At 39.9% G+C, this 17,359-nt stretch overlaps 1 protein-coding gene across 1 annotated transcript in view; it reads left to right on the top strand.

Moving 5' to 3' along the window:
• The first annotated feature begins 4,626 nt into the window (after positions 1–4,626).
• Positions 4,627–17,359, top strand: part of EFCAB2 (EF-hand calcium binding domain 2) — a 41,347-nt gene continuing 28,614 nt past the window's right edge. The window contains exons 1-2 of the mRNA XM_014528242.1: positions 4,627–4,687; positions 8,633–8,717. Coding sequence (XP_014383728.1) covers positions 4,627–4,687; positions 8,633–8,717 — 146 coding nt within the window. The remainder of the gene's footprint in view (positions 4,688–8,632; positions 8,718–17,359) is intronic.

Raw genomic sequence — 17,359 nt, forward strand, 5'->3', positions numbered from 1 at the left:
TGCGAGAGGGCACAGGATGGGCTGAGGGACCCCCCTCCCCCTCCCGAGTGCACAAATTTTTGTGCACCGGGCCTCTAGTATTCTAATAATCCTCAAGATTTTCTTCTATATAAAAGTTATTTTTTTCATGAGATATTTTAAAATCAGAGGCATTGTTTCAGTTGTTGTTTTGAAATGTTGATTTGAGCAGTGTAAGTGGCCAAATATTTTTGCAACCACTAACATCCATTATTTAGACATCATGCAGAGACAATTGTTATAGTTATACTTTCATTTAAATTTGAATAGTTTAAATGTATAGTTTTCTATATAAAAGTTATTTTTTTCATGAGATATTTTAAAATCAGAGGCATTGTTTCAGTTGTTGTTTTGAAATGTTGATTTGAGCAGTGTAAGTGGCCAAATATTTTTGCAACCACTAACATCCATTATTTAGACATCATGCAGAGACAATTGTTATAGTTATACTTTCATTTAAATTTGAATAGTTTAAATGTATAGTTCTGACAATAAAATTTTCTAAAGCTTTTATTAGTTTGTCACATGAAAATGTTAATAGGTTAATATAACTTTCTGACATGTTACGTACCATGGTATTTTAGCCATTCTTTGGCAAGAATACAGACAGTCTGACTATAATTCTCATGAAAAGGGCAAGAAGGGGAAAGTGATGCTTTAGTTTGGGTTTGGCTTGCTAGTTGGCTTCATTACCTGGAACCTTGGATTACAGTGTTCAGAATTGTTAAACCCCTTTTATTGTTTGATATGTATGCCCTTTAATTTTATAACCAACAATACATTTGAATTAGGATGCAGTGTATTTATTTACCATTTTTAAGTGCAGTTCAGTGACATTAAGTACATTCACATTGTTGTGCAACCATCGGCCACCATCTATTTTCAGAACTTTTTCATCATCCCAAACAGAAACTTTGTACCCGATAGTACTCCCAACCCCACTCCTGGCAACTACCATTCTACTTTCTTTTCTCTATGAGTTTGACTATTCTAGATACTGCCTATCAATGGATTCATGCAGTACTTAACCTTCTGTGTCTGGCTTATTTCACTTAATGTCTTGAAGACATTCAATCATTTTGTAGCATGCATCAGAATTTAATTTCTTTTTAAGGCTGAGTAATATTCCATGCTATGTATATACCACATTTTGTTTATCCATTCATCCATCTATGGACCTTTGGGTTGTTTCCACTTTTTGGCTATTGTGAATAATGCTGTTGTGAGCATTGGTATACAAATATCTGCTCAAGTTCCTGATTTCAACTCTTTTGGGTGTTCATCCAGAAGTGGAATTTCTGGGTCATATGGTAATTTGATGGTTAACTTTTTGAGGAACTGCTGTTCTGTTTTCCAAGGATGATACTATTATTGTCATCATTTAAGTTGAGGAAACAGGCACAGAGAGACTCAGCCACTTGCCCAAGATCTCACAGCTAGTATGTAGAAGAGCCAAGTTTGAGCCTAGATGTCTAGCTCCAGGGCCAGTGCTCTTAATCAGATTACTATACCTACTGTCTCTACTGTGTCAGTTTTAGCAATAATGGAACATTATGCTCTCCTAATTGGGGAAGATTGGCTGATACCAATCTTTTGAGAATTGGACTATATCAAACCAATATTTTTCTTCCTAATATTTCCCTTTTGGGGTTGATTTTTTTTACATGACTAAGTTGTTATAATTTGTACTCTTAAAACTTTTCCAGAACAGTTCTAGATAATTATACAGGAAAGTCTTTAGCATTAGTCTACAAAATAAAAACAACAATGAAAGGACACTAACATAGTATATTATTAACAAGAAGCCTGACTCAAGAACTGTCATTACAAAACTTAGAAACATTTCCTTTAAAAGGATATTCTATACGTTGGCTGTTTCGCTAGCATTTCCCAATGCTGTTTACTTTAGGCATCTGTGTAAAAATGCATCTGATGCTATACACTTAAACCAAAGTACCCCTAGAAATACAGTATAAAAGCCCTAAGCCCTTAATATCTCCCCTTAACTTGTGTGCCAGATTAATATATAATAGCCATTTCCTTTTAACATGTACTGATTCCTAGGGGATTCAGAATACCTTACATCATTAAGTATGATGTTCTTCATGGTTTAAAATATATATATTTTTATTCTTTTCAGAAAGGAGAGGAGAGAGAGATAGAAACATCAATGATGAGAGAGAATCATAGATCGGCTTCCTCCTAGGGATCAAGCCTGCAACCTGGTCTTGAGCCTTCAACAGGAATTGAACCATGATCTCCTGGGTCATGCCGGCCCAGCTGGGTCTTTGTGGGTTTTTCATAAGTACCCTGTTGAGGAAGTTCCCTTTCATTCCTAGTTATTTGAGTGTTTTTTCATAAAACAATGTTGAATTTTGTCAAATACTTTTTTTTTGTCAATTGATATGATCATGTGGGGTTTTTTTTCCTGTATTCTATTAATGTGGTATGTTATATTGATTGATTTTCATATGCATTCCTGGGATTAATCTCATTTGGTCATGGTGTATAATCCCTTTTATATGTGGCTGGAGTTGATATGCTATTTCCTTGAGGATTTTTGTGTCTATATTCATAAGGGATATTGGTTATAGTTTTCTTCTGATGTCTTTTTTTTTTTTTGTATCAGGGTAACATTGACCTTATAATATGCATTGGGAAGTATTTCCTCCTCTTCAATTTTGGATGAGTTTGTAAAGAATTCAGTTAATTCTTTAATCTATACACTTTAGATGTGGCACCATACATATGTTTGCATCTTAAATTTATGATTAGGAGCATACGTCACAAAAATACATTCAACAAAAAACAAGTGGAGACATGTTCTACACTGTGATATGTAACCTGCACTTTCAATATTGGAAAAGTAGAATAGAAGGCACATAAAGAAATCTGATGAGATTGCTTTTCTCTATTGATTAATTGCAGGATAAATAAGGACCTGTTGTTAAGCTATTTTATAGCAATTTTTACCCTTTGAGTATAGGTACATTAACAAATGATGGAAGGCTTGAAATAATGGCAATATATTTACCATATACAGTAGTATTTTGGAAATTTTTACTCTCTCTCTCCTATACTAAGGCTTTTGAGAATATTTCTACCACACAGGTTTTCTGGTCAATAGTTAAGTAACTTGGCTTTGGAAAGGTAAGATTGGGAATGGGAATTATCATAGAGCTGAGAAATTTTTGGCTATTATTAATATTTTAAAACATTATTTTGCTACAAAAAATTTTAAGCAAACATTTCATATTGGAATCATTTGGCAGGAAAATAAATGTCTGGAAACCTACCCTTAAGTTATTAAGATGCTTCCAAAGAAAATGTTTATTTTACAGGGACACATTTGATTTAAAGCCAGTATATGCATTGATTTCTTTACACATCAGAACTTATTGATGACGATAAGTGAGGAATCACTGTGCTAAGCTAAACTTAGAAATTCATCTTTCACTTTAATCAAGTAAAAATAAATTTTAGATGGCTCAGCCGATGTGGCTCAGGGGTTGAGCTGACTCATGCACCAGGAGGTTGCTAGTAACCCAGGGCGAGGGGGCTCATGCAGGAGGCAGCTAATCAATGTTGAGGTCTCTCACTCATCCATGTTTCTATCTCTTTCTTCCTCTCAGTTCCTTTCTCTCTAAAGTCAATAAAAACATATTAAAATAAAGAAGTGAAGTTTTAAAAAATAAAATAAATTTTGGATGGATCAGAGTAAATATATTCTTATTTGTAGAAGAAAAAATAATTGACTGTTCATCAGACATTCAGAAAAAGGATGATTTTGTCCCTCCTCCTTGTTTTTTTAAAGAATAAGTTTCTTTTTCTTCCCTCTCTCTCTCTTCTGTTTTTTTTTTTCCAAAAATAAATGGAAGTTGTAATGTGTTCTTCCCACAACCCATTGAATTGTCTTGCATATACACTGGGGGCACATCTATTCTGTATTTAGACAAAAATGAAACATTAGAATAATTCCCCTCTAAAGAATTTTTGGATAAAATGAACATCATTTGTACTTGACTTAGGAATGTGACATTAGCACAATATAAGAAAGTGTACTATAGCTTTGCGGTAGGCTGCCTTGGGGTGGTTTTCTATCAGCAGCAATGGGAATATTCACAACTCCGATCGAGACTTGGACTGACCATCCTCTGATATTCCTGCTAAGATCCTAACTCAGGAACAGCCAAGTGGAGAGATGCACAGGGCCAAGTAGGAGGGGAGGGGCGTGGAACTTCCACGGGCTCTCTGGGTGCGATACTCCTCCAGGACCTCCACTTGTTCACCAACCCAAAAGCTCCTCAGAGGATATGTTTCTAAACTTTATAAGATAAGGAATCTCAACAGCTGTGACAGGCAAGAGTGAAAGATAATGGACTTTAAAGACATTCTTAAATTTAAAAGCAGATACCAGCTTTGTGCACTGGCAGTGTCCAACCCGTGAGGTCTTCCCTAGGTGCTATCATGAGTAATAAGGACCTTTCCAGTGCCTCACACAAATTCAAATGCGTTCAACTTATTGTATTTCATTTAGATAAGAAGACAATACACAAGGGTGAATTGTGCAAGATGGATCATCCTATATAATAAAAGGCCAGAGGCGTCATGACCGAAAGGACCAGAGACCAGACCACCATGGCCCCTCGTGGGCTGGCCCTGCTCCCAAGCAAGCGGTTAGGGGCAATCAGGCAGGCAGGCAGAGTGGTTAGGGGAGATCAGGTAGGCAGGCCAGCGATTAGGGGTGATCAGGTAGGCAGACTAGCGATTAGGGGTGATCAGGTAGTCAGACTAGCGATTAGGGGTATCAGGTAGTCAGACCAGCAGTTAGGGGTGATCAGGTAGGCAGACAAGTGGTTAGGGGCAATCAGGTAGACAGATGGCCCCTCACCAGGCTGGCTTTGTCCCCAAGCAAACGGTTAGGGGCGATCAGGCAGGCAGGCAAGTGGTTAGGGGTGGTCAGGTAGGCAGGTGAGTGGTTAGGGGCGATCGGGTAGGCAGACGGCCCCTCACAGGGCTGGCCCCACCCCCCAGCAAGCAGTTAGTGGTGATCAGGTAGGCAGGCAAGTGAAAGATGGAGGCCTAGGCCAACCAAGCCATCGCACCCCAGCCTGTCACCTGCAGAGGGAGGCCACCAGTGGCAGGGGAGGGGGGCAGCACTGCACAGATGACAGGCAGGGACAGTGGGGAAGGTGGGGCCAGCTGCCTGCAGCCTGGGGAAGGAAAGCCCCAATAGGCCCTGATCTCAGGCCAGGCCTAGGGGACCGAGGGTCCCGGATTGTGAGAGGGCGCAGGCCTGGCTGAGGGACTCCCTCAAGTGCATGAATTTTTGTGCACCAGCCTCTAGTTAAAGAATAATTATAACAATGAAAAATCAGAAACAACCTAAATGTCTACAATTTGGCGTTTGGTTAAATAAATTATGATAAAGCTCTATAATACAATGCCAGTCACTAAAATGATAATATAATATTTTTGAGAGTGAAAGACACTTAGTTTATTGTTGAAAAATTGGATTACAAAAAGACAAGAGTAATTAACTGTGGTAGGACTTGAAGTGATCTTTACTGAATCTAAACTCTTCCATATCCTTTTCTTCCTCCAGTAATCATGATTGATGATCAGAAAGGATATAAGACCGTTTTTTATTTAGAAAAAACGAATCCAAACTGACCTGGAAAATTCGTTTGCACTTATTATGACACAGGTTAAGTCTTTTAAAAAAATCTTTATTATTGAAAGTATTACATGTCCTGGCCGGTTTGGTTCAGTGGATAGAGTGTCGGCCTTCAGTCCAAAGGATCCCGGTTTCGATTCCTGTCAAGGGCACGTACCTCGGTTGCAGGCAGCCCAAAAGATCCCGGTTTCGATTCCTGTCAAGGGCGGCACGTACCTCGGTTGCAGGCTTCTTCCCAGCCGGGCCCAGGTCAGGGCATGTGCAGGAGGCACCAGTTGATGTGTTTCTTTCACATCGATGTTTCTCTCTGTCTTTCCCTCTCTCTTCCACTCACGCTTAAGGATCAGTTGGAAAGGTATCCTCAGGTGAGGACTAAAAAAAAATTATTATATATGTCTCCCATTTTTCCCCCATCGACCCCTTCCAGCCTACTGGTTAAGTCTTTATTATTTAAAGAGCGCAAAAAATTTAAGAAAAAAAATAAAGGAACTTATGGAGAACATGAATAGATAATATATAACAGAAAATAGAGGTGATAAACCTATGGATCATTATTCAGATTCATTTGTAATCAAAGAAGTGTAGATTAAAATGAGATGGCATTTATTTTTACTTGTTAAATCAGCAAAAGTTGTTCACTGCCATGTAAGAAAAATTAATATCAATAATTGTAGGATATTCCTTTGGTACTATTAAAAATGGAAGATTATGGAGATTATGTTGCAGCCAGGAAAAAACATAACAGTTGAGTGAAATAATTAGGAATTAAAGTTTTTAAACTAGTTAGGTGGGATAGGGAATGAGAGAGAGCAGGATCCCTCAAGTGAGAAAAATCTGGTTTCAGTCCCACTCTGCCACTTAGTAATTCTGCAATCTTGGGCCAGTGTATGAACCTCTCTGAACTTTGATTTTTTTTTCTAAAAATGAGATGCTTATCTCTCTGATTGTAAATGTAGACATAGCACCTGACCAGAAGCTGATATAGTGTTCATTCAGTAAGTTTTTGTTGAATGAATGAATGTGGTTACTAAGTGCTATATGTTAACAGGCGTGTATGGAGAAAGATTAGAGGAAAATACAGGAAAATTATGGTGCTTATGTAGGGTAAAGGGAATATGAGTTAATTGACATTTTCCCCATTTTCTATAATTTGATGGTATTTATAATTAAAATAATTATCTAAACTCATACTTTTAAAAATCTTTTCCTTTTGGGTGTCCGATTGTACTTACTATTTGAAAAACAAATCTTGAGACTTGATTGCATTTAAAATATTATTTCAAACACCTTGGTGTCAACCTCAACCCCTTTCTTTCTCTCTGCACCTTACATCAAACCTATCAGCAAATCTTGTGGCTCTACCCTTTAAAGTATATACTTGAAACCCTACCATTTCTCACCACCTTCACTGCTACCATTCTGGTACAAGTCACCATCAGTCTTTCACCTGGAATACTGCAATAGCCTCCTCTCTGGTCTCTTTGACTCCACCCTTGTTTCTTTCCAGTATATGTATTGATTTTTAGAGAGAGAGGAAGGGAAAGGGAGAGAGAGAAACATTGATTTACTGCCTCCCACATACCGCCTACCAGGGATGGAGCCCACAAGCCAGGCATGTGCCCCAACTGGGAATTGAACTGGCAATCTTTCAGGGCACGGGACAGTGCTCAACCAACGGAGTCACACCAGCCCGGGCTCTAGTATATTCTTAACACAATAGCCAAAGTGAATATAAGCCAGGCCATGTCACATCACTGCCGAGAAACCTGCAGTGATTTCTCATCTCATTGAAAGTAAAAGACACAATCCTTAATGTAGCCCCTGTATAGAATCTGTCTTCTACCCCAAAACTCATCTTTCTGACCTTATTTCTTGTCATTCTGCTTTTCTGTTCTCTCTGCCTAAAAATTATTCCTGCAGTTACTTATAGGGCTCTTTCCCCTCCTTTGGTTTGCATTGATGTCAACTTACCATCAAGTAGGCCTCCCCAAGCCATCATACCACCCTTTTCCTCCACCGACACCCCTAGCACTCTTCACATCCCTTCCCTGCTTTATTTTTTCCAGCACCATTTGTCTTACTCTAAATCTTTTACCAAATATGTGTAAGCTTATGTATCTCCCCCAATAAAAAATCCCAGGGAGCCCTAGCCAGTTTGGCTCAGTGGATAGAGCGTCAGCCTGGGACCAAAGGGTTCTGGGTTCAATTCTGGTCAAGGGCACATACCTTGGTTGCAGGTTTCCCGGCCTGGGCCCTGGTTGGGGTGCACATGGAAGGCAACCAATCGATGTGTTTCTCTCACATCGATACTTCTCTCTCCCATTCTAACATCAATGGAAAAATATCCTCAGGTGAGGATTTAAAAAGTCTCATGGAGGCAGAGATTTTTTGTTCCTTGCTATAACCTGAGCACCTAGAATAGTGTCTAGTACATAGTAGGTACTCCATAAATAGTTATTAAATAAATTACTTTTTAATTGTCTCAAAACCAGTTGTTGCTTTTGTATGCTTCCCATCCCCCAACTTCAGCCCTCAAGTGTAGGAAAAGCAAGGCAGGTGGTCAACTAGTGCACCCCAGTCAATATCTGTGGCACTGATTCCTTGGCCTCTCAGGCTACGCTTGAGATAGAGGATAGGGTGTGTGGGAAATGTTCTATATCTTCATCTGGGTGGTGGCTCCATGACTAAATACTTATGTAAAAACTCATGAAGCTGTGCATTTAAATTAGTGCACCTTTGGTACTAAAAAGGTCTAAAAAAAGTTTGTTCCCTTCTTTGAGATTGCCCGAGGAAGTTAAACACGCTAAATGACACATGAAGACGATTAGGAAAGAGTTCTGCATATTCTTTCTTATTGAGAATTTGTAGTTTATTGAAATTTTTCTGTTGAATTCAAAATTAAAGTAAAATAATTTTTATTTACTTTGTCTTTTACAGAGTTAGTAGTAGCAGACTTGCAAAGAAAAATCAGAGAGGCGTTTGAAGTGTTTGACCATGAGCTGAATAATACAGTGGATGTGAGGTTTGGAAATATTTTTTTTGTTCTTATTCTAAATTACTGATATAATTCATAAAATAGAAGAGGGCTCTTTTTTCTTTTTTAAACATTCCTTGGATTTATCATGCTATTTTAAGTATTTATGTTGCGGTGCCCTGTAAAAGGTCTTTTTGCTAACTACTGCTTCAGATCCATACTATTTCTTATTCTTTATAGTCTGGTGAAAAGAATATATCTACATTGCCTGTTCCAAACTAATTCTGTGAGTTAGAGAAACTCTACTGTAGCAGTAGTGCTAGACACAAAGTTGGCATTCAGTAAATATTTGTTGAGTGAATGAATAGATTTATTTTAAAACTAGAGGCCCAGTGCATGAAAATTCATGCCCTGGAGGGGGGTCCCTCAGCCTGGCCTGCCCCCTCTCACAGTCTGGGAGCCCTCAGGGGTGGGAGGTGACCCGGCGATCAGGGGAAGGCGACGCCCCATCACACCTCTGCTGCTGCCACAGCTGGCAGCGCAAGCCTTGGCCTGCCCTGGTTACCTGAGCCTTGGGCAGCCCTGGGCGGCTGGGCAACTGCCATTCAAGGCTTGCCTGCGTCTCGGGCTGGCCCTGGGTGGCTGGGAGGCTGAGGGGACTGGGGGTCTACAGAGGCAGGCACACGGAGCAGCTGGGCCCACCTGGGCCATCTTTGAGGACGGGGCAGTCAATTAGCATATTCCCTCCTTATTGGCTGTGGGCACCACCATCAGCCACAGTGGGTAGAGGGGAGCCCAGGTATTGTGCCTGCCACAGCCAGTGGGTTTTCCATCACTGTGTGCAACGTGAGATGCCTTGCTGCGTTCCACCAGCTCCCAGGGGCAGTTCTGAGGTCTGGAATCAGACTTCCTGAGTTCCAGGCCTGGCTTTGTGACTGTGAGTGACTTACTGATGCCCTCTGGGCCTCAGTTTCCATATTCCCCTCATGGGAGTATTTGACACGGCAGGGTTAGGAGACCCCTGTGTGTCCCAAGGACCCTTTCAGGGGTCTGTGAAGTCGAAACTATTTTCATAATAAATCAAAGACACTATTTGCTACTTTCAATCTCATTTTTTTTTCACAAGTGTGTATGGAGTTTTTTAAAAGCTACATGTTATGTGATATTGCAACATATTGAATGCAGAACCAGATAGTAGAATTCAGGTGTCTTCTATTAAGCCAGACATGAAAGAGACTTGCAAACATGTAAAACAGCCATTCTTCTAATTAAAGTTATTTTTTGGTTTGGAAAACGTAGTTTATTTTCATGAAAATTACGTTATTAATGTAAACGCAGAATGGGTTTTTAAATTGTTCTTTCTAAATAAAGTAATATTTTTAAAATTTGATGTTTGATCTCTAATGCGGTACTTATAGATAAATATAACTCATATTAACAAACTCTTTGAGGATCTCAGTAATTTTTAAAAGTGTAAAGGGGAACTGAGATCCAAAAATTTGAGAACTGCTATTGTCAATGGGCATTTTTATTATTTTATTATTTATTTATTTAAAATATATTATTATTGATTTCAGAGAGGAAGGGAGAGAGAGATACAAACATCAGTGATGAGAGATAATCATTAATTGGCTACCTCCTGCACTCCCCCTACTGGGAATCAAGCCCACAACCCAGGCATGTGCCTTTCACTGGAATTGAACCCAGGGCCCTTCAGTCCACAGGCTGATGCTCTATCCACTGAGCCAAACGGACTAGGGCTGTCAATGGGCATTTTTAAAACTCTTAGAACATTTTTAGTTTGTGACAAATTTGCTTGGGATTTAATGCTTAGAACAATATTAGGTATTATTATTATTTAATTTATTCCACTTTATATTCTTGTGGTAAATAATTTAGATTTATTTTTCCTCTATTTAATCTGGGTTAACAATGTTATATTGTACATACAAAATTCTCATAAGACCTTTTTACTTATTTCTGTTTTGATATTTTAAGTTCTGAAACAGTTCATTTTCCTTGTTAAATAGTTTTGAAAGTTGAGGTATATTTTCAAAATCATTATTTAGGAGCAGTTTTATTTTGCCTCATATAAAACATAGGACATAATATATTTTGACTTACATACATTTTCCTGTTCTGTGTTCAGATTTAAATCAATAATATCGATTGAAAATTAAGGTTTTGAATAGACAGTATATTTATGTGGGATAAAATTCAAAAGGTATAAAAAATATATAGTGACAGGTCAGTCTCTTCACCTCTAACTCCTGGCTATCCATTTCACCTTTCTAAAGGCAAGATTTGTTATAAGTTTCTCTGATTCTTCTAGAGATTGTCCATGCAAATACAAATGTGTGTGTGTATGTATGTATTTTTATTATAAATATATATAACATAAAATTTAACATTTTAAAACCTATTTAAAAGTTTAATGTCTGATTCAGTTTGGAAAATTATACACACTGGTTATGCAGTTTATTTCTTTAAAACATTAAAAAATTTCAGTTAACAGCTGACAACTGTATTGTTAGTTTTAGGTGTACAACATAGTGATTAGACATTTATATAACTTATGAAGTTATTGCCCGCATAAGTCTCGTACTCATCTGACACCATTATTAGTTGTTACAATACTAGAGGCTTGGAGCACAAAAATTCGTGCACTCGGGGGGTCCCTCAGCCTGGCCTGCGCCCTCTCACAGTCTGGAACCCCTTGGGGGATAGAGGCCTGGAGCACAAAAATTCGTGCACTCGGGGGGTCCCTCAGCCTGGCCTGCACCCTCTCGCAGTCTGGAACCCCTTGGGGGATGTCCACCTCCTGGCTTAGGCCCTAAGCTGGCAGTCAGACATCCCTCTGGCAGCCCGTGAGCCCTCGGGGGATGTCCGACTGTGGCTTAGGCCCGGTGAGCGGGCCTAAGCTGCAGTCAGACATCCATAGTGGTGCTGAGGAGGCGGGAGAGGCTCCTGTCACTGTGCTCGCAGCCATCAGCCCGGCTTGTGGCTGAGCGGAGCTCCCCCTGTGGGAGCGCACTGACCACTAGGGGGCAGCTTCTGCATTGAGCGTCTTCCCCCTGGTGCTCAGTTCGCATCATAGCGAACGGTTGTTCCCGGTCGTTCTGCTATTAGGGTCAATTTGCATATTACCCTTTTATTATATAGGATTATTGACTATATTCCCTATGCTGTACTTTTCATCCATGTGACTATTGTTATAACTGGTGATTTGTACTTCTTAATCTCTTCCTCTTTTTTGCCCACCTCCCCAAACTCTGTATCTATGAGTTTGTTTCTTTTGTGTTTGCTTTAGTTTGTTTTTTAGATTCCATATATAAATGAAATCATATGGTATTTATCTTTCTATAAATTTAACATTTTAACCATTTTAAGGATACAGTTCCCTGGCATTAAGGACATTCACATTACTGCCATCTATCTCCAGAGTTTTTCATCTTTCTAAACTGAAACTCTGTACCCTTTAAACCAGCGGTCGCAAACCTTCCAGACCTCATGGACCACCAGTGTTTGGGGAACCACCATTTGGTGACTGCTACTACAAAGGTTTCCTTAAACCAGCAATTGCCAACTTTTCAGACCTCACGGACCACCAGTGGTCCACGGACCACCGGTTGGCCACTACTGCTTTAAACAATAACTCTCCATTTCCCTTCTCCCTAATTCCTGGAAACCACCATTGTACTTCCTATTTCAATGAGTTTGACTATTCTAGGTTCCTCGTATAAGTCGAATCATACAATATTTGTTCTTTTGTGTTTGGCTTATTTCACTTAGTATAATGTTCTCAAGGTTCATCCACATAGTAGCATGTATCAGAATTTCCTTACTTATAAGGCTGTATAATATTCCACTGTGTGTATGTACCATACACATATATTGTTTATCCATCTGTTCATGGACACTGAAATTATTCTTAACTTTTGGCTATTTGAATAATGTGCTGTGAACATCAGTGTACAAATATCTGTTGAAATCCCCGCTTTCAGTTCTTTGGGTATAAGCCCAGAAGTGGAATATCTGGGTCATGATAGTTCTGTTTAATGTTTTAACACCACACTGTATTGTTTCACAGGAGCTACACCATTTTACATTCCCACCAGCACAACACAAGATGCTTTTTTTCCAGTTTCTCCACACCCCCTCCATAACTTGTTAGTTTCTAAATTTTGTTTTTTTTTCAAATAACCAGTCTAATGAGTATGAAGTGGTAATCTTGTGGTTTTGATTTTTATTTCCCTAATGACTCTTGATGTTCAGCATATTTTCATGTACTTATTGGCCATTTTTACATCTTTGCTGCAGAAATGTCTATTCAAGTCCTTTGCCCATTTTTAATTGGATTGCTGTTTGTTTGTTTTTTATGTTGAGTTATATGATATATGTATATTTTTAATATAAGTGAGAGACTATGTAAACCTTTTGCATTTTTCACTGGTCAATATATCTGTGATTATTCTTTAAAAAATTTTTTTATTGATTTTTTAGAGAGAGAGGAAGGGAGAAGGGGAGAGAGAGAAATATGGAAGTGAGAACAAAACATCGATTGGCTGCCTCCCACACACCCCACCCCCTATTGGGGATTGAGCTGGCAACCCTTTTGTACACAAGACGGTGCCCAACCAACTGAGCCACACTGGCCAGGGCTGTGATTATTCTTTATTAATACACTAGAGGCCTGATGCATGAAATTTGTGCAAGGGCCTTGGCCCCAGCCCCCACCCGCTGCCGCTGTGGCTGGGGGCCTCTGCCGCGTCTGCCACGGCCCCCGCCTGCTGCAGCTTTGTCTGGAAGGAAGGACTTCCAGAAGGATGTCTGGTCTAATTAGCATATTATGCTTTTATTATATAGATAAAGAGCTTCCTCATTTATTTGTATGAATGAACCTTAATATATTGAATTAATCTCCCATCAGTGGCTATTTAGGTTGTTTCAAGACTTTTACTATAATAGTCCATGTTGCAGAGAATGTCACAGAATGCATGTTATTTTGCAAAAGTGAGAATTTTTCTCTAGAATAAATTCTTGGAAATATGTCAAACTGCATGAAGATTTTTGGTAGGTATTGCTATCTTGGCAATATATTCGCTCATTTAATTATTTGAGCGTGCCCGTTTCCCCACTCCTGCTTAAATAAAGTTCAAATGTCACACTTCAATTTTTTTTTTTTTTTTTTTTTTTTTTTTACCAATCTGATATGTGAGAAATAGAAGCTTGGTGTTAATTTTCATTTCTGTAATTGTGGATATCTTTTCATATATCTAAATATGATTTGTATTTCCTTTTGTTTGAACTGGCAGTTCATGACCTTTCCCCATTTTTTTTCCCATTTTTTCAATCTCTTTATATATTAAAGATCTTAGCCCTAGTGGATAGAGCGTTGGCCTGTGGACTGAATGGTCCCAGGTTCGGTTTCAGTCAAGGGCGCATGCCTGGGTTGCAGGCTCCATCCCCAGTGTGGGGCTTGTAGGAGCAGCCGATCAATGATTCTCTCTCATCATTGATGTTTCTCTCTCCCTCTCCCTTCCTCTCTGAATAAATAAAAATATATATAAAAAATAAAAAAGTCAAAGGAAAAAATAATCTTGGGTGAAGATTAACAATAAATAAATAGCCCTGGCCAGTTTGGCTCAGTGGATAGAGTGTCCAGCCTGTGGACTGAAGAGTTCCAGGTTTGATTTTGGTCAAGGGCACATGCCTGGGTTTGGAGCTTGATCCCCAGTGGGGGGCATGCAGGAGGCAGCCAATCAATGTTTCTCATCATTGATGTTTCTATCTCTCCCTTTTTCTCTAAAATCAATAAAAATATATTAAAAAAACAACAAATAAATAAATAAATCCTATATAATAAAGAGGTAATATGCAAATTGACCATCACTCCAAACACACAAGATGGCCGCCCCCATGTGGTCAAAGATGACCGCCACAAGATGGTTAGCAGGGGAGGGCAGTTGTGGGCAATCAGGCCAGCAGGGGAGGGCAGTTGGGGGTGACCAGGCCAGCAGGGGAGGGCAGTTGGGGTCAATTGGGCCAGCAGGGGAGCAGTTAGGCATCGATTAGGCTGGCAGGAGAGTGGTTAGGGGGTGATCAGGCTGGCAGGCAGAAGCGGTTAGGGGCAATCAGGCAGGCAGGCAGGCAGGTGAGCATTTGGGAGCCAGCAGTCCTGGATTGTGAGAGGGATGACCGACTGCCCATTTAGGCCCGATCCCGGTGGACCATTGACATCCCTCGAGGGGTCCCAGATTGGAGAGGGTGCAGGTTGGGCTGAGCGACACACACCCTCCCCGTGCACAAATTTTGTGCAACGGGCCTCTAGTAGATAAATAAATAAATAAAATAAAACTGGGTGTTGTAAATGTTTCCCTCCATGTCCCGCGTGGTTCAGGGTTCAGGATCTGGAAGAGGAGCCACACACAAATGAAAGAGAAGAGACAAGAGATAATTTGGAAATATTGGGGTGCCGGGGTCCAGGCCCAGCGGGCCAGGGGTTCCCAAAGGTGTGGACGGAGTCGGCGAAGAATGATTTACACGGAGACAGCGTTCATAGCTCTCTAGCTCTCCTTAGAGTCTCCGTGGATCTTCCTGTGCCTGGCTGAAGCCACAGAGAGAGATCCCGAGGCAAACTGAGCTTTTATTTTATAGTCAGAGGTAAACAAGGTAGTGGTTATCATAGTTACACAGTTCTTGTGAGTTTCACTTGTTTTGGCCACTTTCTGCACTTCCCTCAGCCCATTAGCTTCCCAGGTAAGATCTGGGGAGCGTTATAAGGTCAAGCCTAATTATGCTAAGAGGACTGTGCCCTCTAAGCTGGGACTTGTTTGTGACTTTGCCAACAGGTCAGTCTGAGGCTTAACCCTATATCGGCTCCCCACAACTGGGGTTTATTCATGCAATGATAGTTCACACATTTGAATGATAGGAATGACAAACTATGGCGATGTGTGTAACTTGGATAAATTTCAAAAAATGTTGAGTTAAAAAATTACAAAAGGAAGAAAACATATGTGAATTTTAAACACACAAAATAATAGTGTCTATTGTTTATGAATCCAAAGACATTCATGGTTGTGGTCAACATTCTCTTCAGAATTGTGGTTGCATCTGCAGATGGGGAGAAGGGACGGAGAGTGGGACTTCAGCTATTTCTGCAGTTTTATTGTTAAGGAAAAAGAAGCTGAAGCAAAATTTGGCAAACTGTTAATATCTGTTAAATCTTGGTATTGGATATATCAGTTACATTTTCCTATACTTTTTCTGAAATATTTCACAATTACACATAGAAATATTTTTTGAAGAGTGGTTTGCATTTTGTCTTTTCACTGTCTCACTTTCCAGATGCTTTGTAAAAAATTGGTTTGCTAATATTAGCTTTTTGATGAACTGTGATTAAAAGAATCACTTAAAGTTTTTAAAAAAATATTTTTATTGATTTTAGAGAGAGGAAGAGAGAGGGGGAGAGAGAGAAACAGTGTGAGAGAGAAACATTGATCGGTTGACTCCCTGCACACTCCCAGACCAGGGACTGAACCTGCAACCTGGGTATGTGCCCTGACCAGGAATTGAACTGGCAACTTTTTGGTGCACGGGATGATGCTCAACCAACCGAGGGGGCAAAAGAATCACTTAAATTTGTAAAAAACCATCTTAAATTCTATCTCCTAAAATAACAATTGTTAATGTTAGAGAGCTATCATTCTAGACCTCTTTTTATCTATGTGTACTAGGATAAGTGGATAGAAGGATAGGGATTTAATAAGAAAGAAAGAAAGAGAAAGGGAAGGAAGGAAAAAGAAACAAGTTATGGAAGAAAAAATTCAGAGCCAGAGGCTGAGATTGGTGGTCTCAGGGAGTGTACTTCCTGGGGCTTCTGGGCATATAATTCCTGTGGCCTCTGGGTGTGTACCCTCTGTGGCTTCCAGGTTCATACTCCTCCAACTGTTCTCCTTAATGTAGAAATAAAATAATGGATTCACTTGAAAAATGTCAGCCCTATTAAGTGTGGGAGACTTAATGCAAATGCATAACAGAGAACAGTTCGTGGCAGTGTCTTCCTTAGCTTTGAAAGGTAGAGGGGATACAAACCAAAACATTGCCGTGTGCTCAGAGGACCACAGGCATATTTGGAAATCTGGCTCCCTCTTCTTTTTCTGTTGGTCGTGTTCTTTGAGGCCAAATAATCTTTAAGTTTCCTCAGGTAATGCAAGTGTATTAAAGGGTATATTTGGAAGTGTGACACAAGGAGTAATTATTCCCCATATGCCACCTCCATGACTGCAGTGTGAATGAAAAAGGGGCCACACACTGAACCTGACAAGCTCAGGGGAAGCCTGCATTGTGGCTTACAAACTCAGAGACGGACAGTGACCACATAGGACGGTCTGAAATGAACACTTATTAACTAAAAGCCGGTGGTCATGTCCTAGGCTGGTATCTTCTTTGGCAAAGGTCAGTCTTTACTTAACAGAGCCTGTGTAGTGTCTTTTTTCATCTAAAATAACATACTAATATCAGGGTAATTTCTTTTTCCAAACCCCTCAGGACACAATCACTGCTCCAGAGCAGAAAACACGCCCCCCCCCCTCATTGTTATTATATGTTAACTAGAGGCCCAGTGCACAAAATTTGTGCACTCAGGGAAGGGGGTCCCTCAGCCCAGCCTGTGCCCTCTCGCAGTT

Source organism: Myotis brandtii, unplaced genomic scaffold (genome assembly GCF_000412655.1).
Source record: "Myotis brandtii unplaced genomic scaffold, ASM41265v1 scaffold627, whole genome shotgun sequence".
NCBI lineage: Eukaryota > Metazoa > Chordata > Mammalia > Chiroptera > Vespertilionidae > Myotis > Myotis brandtii.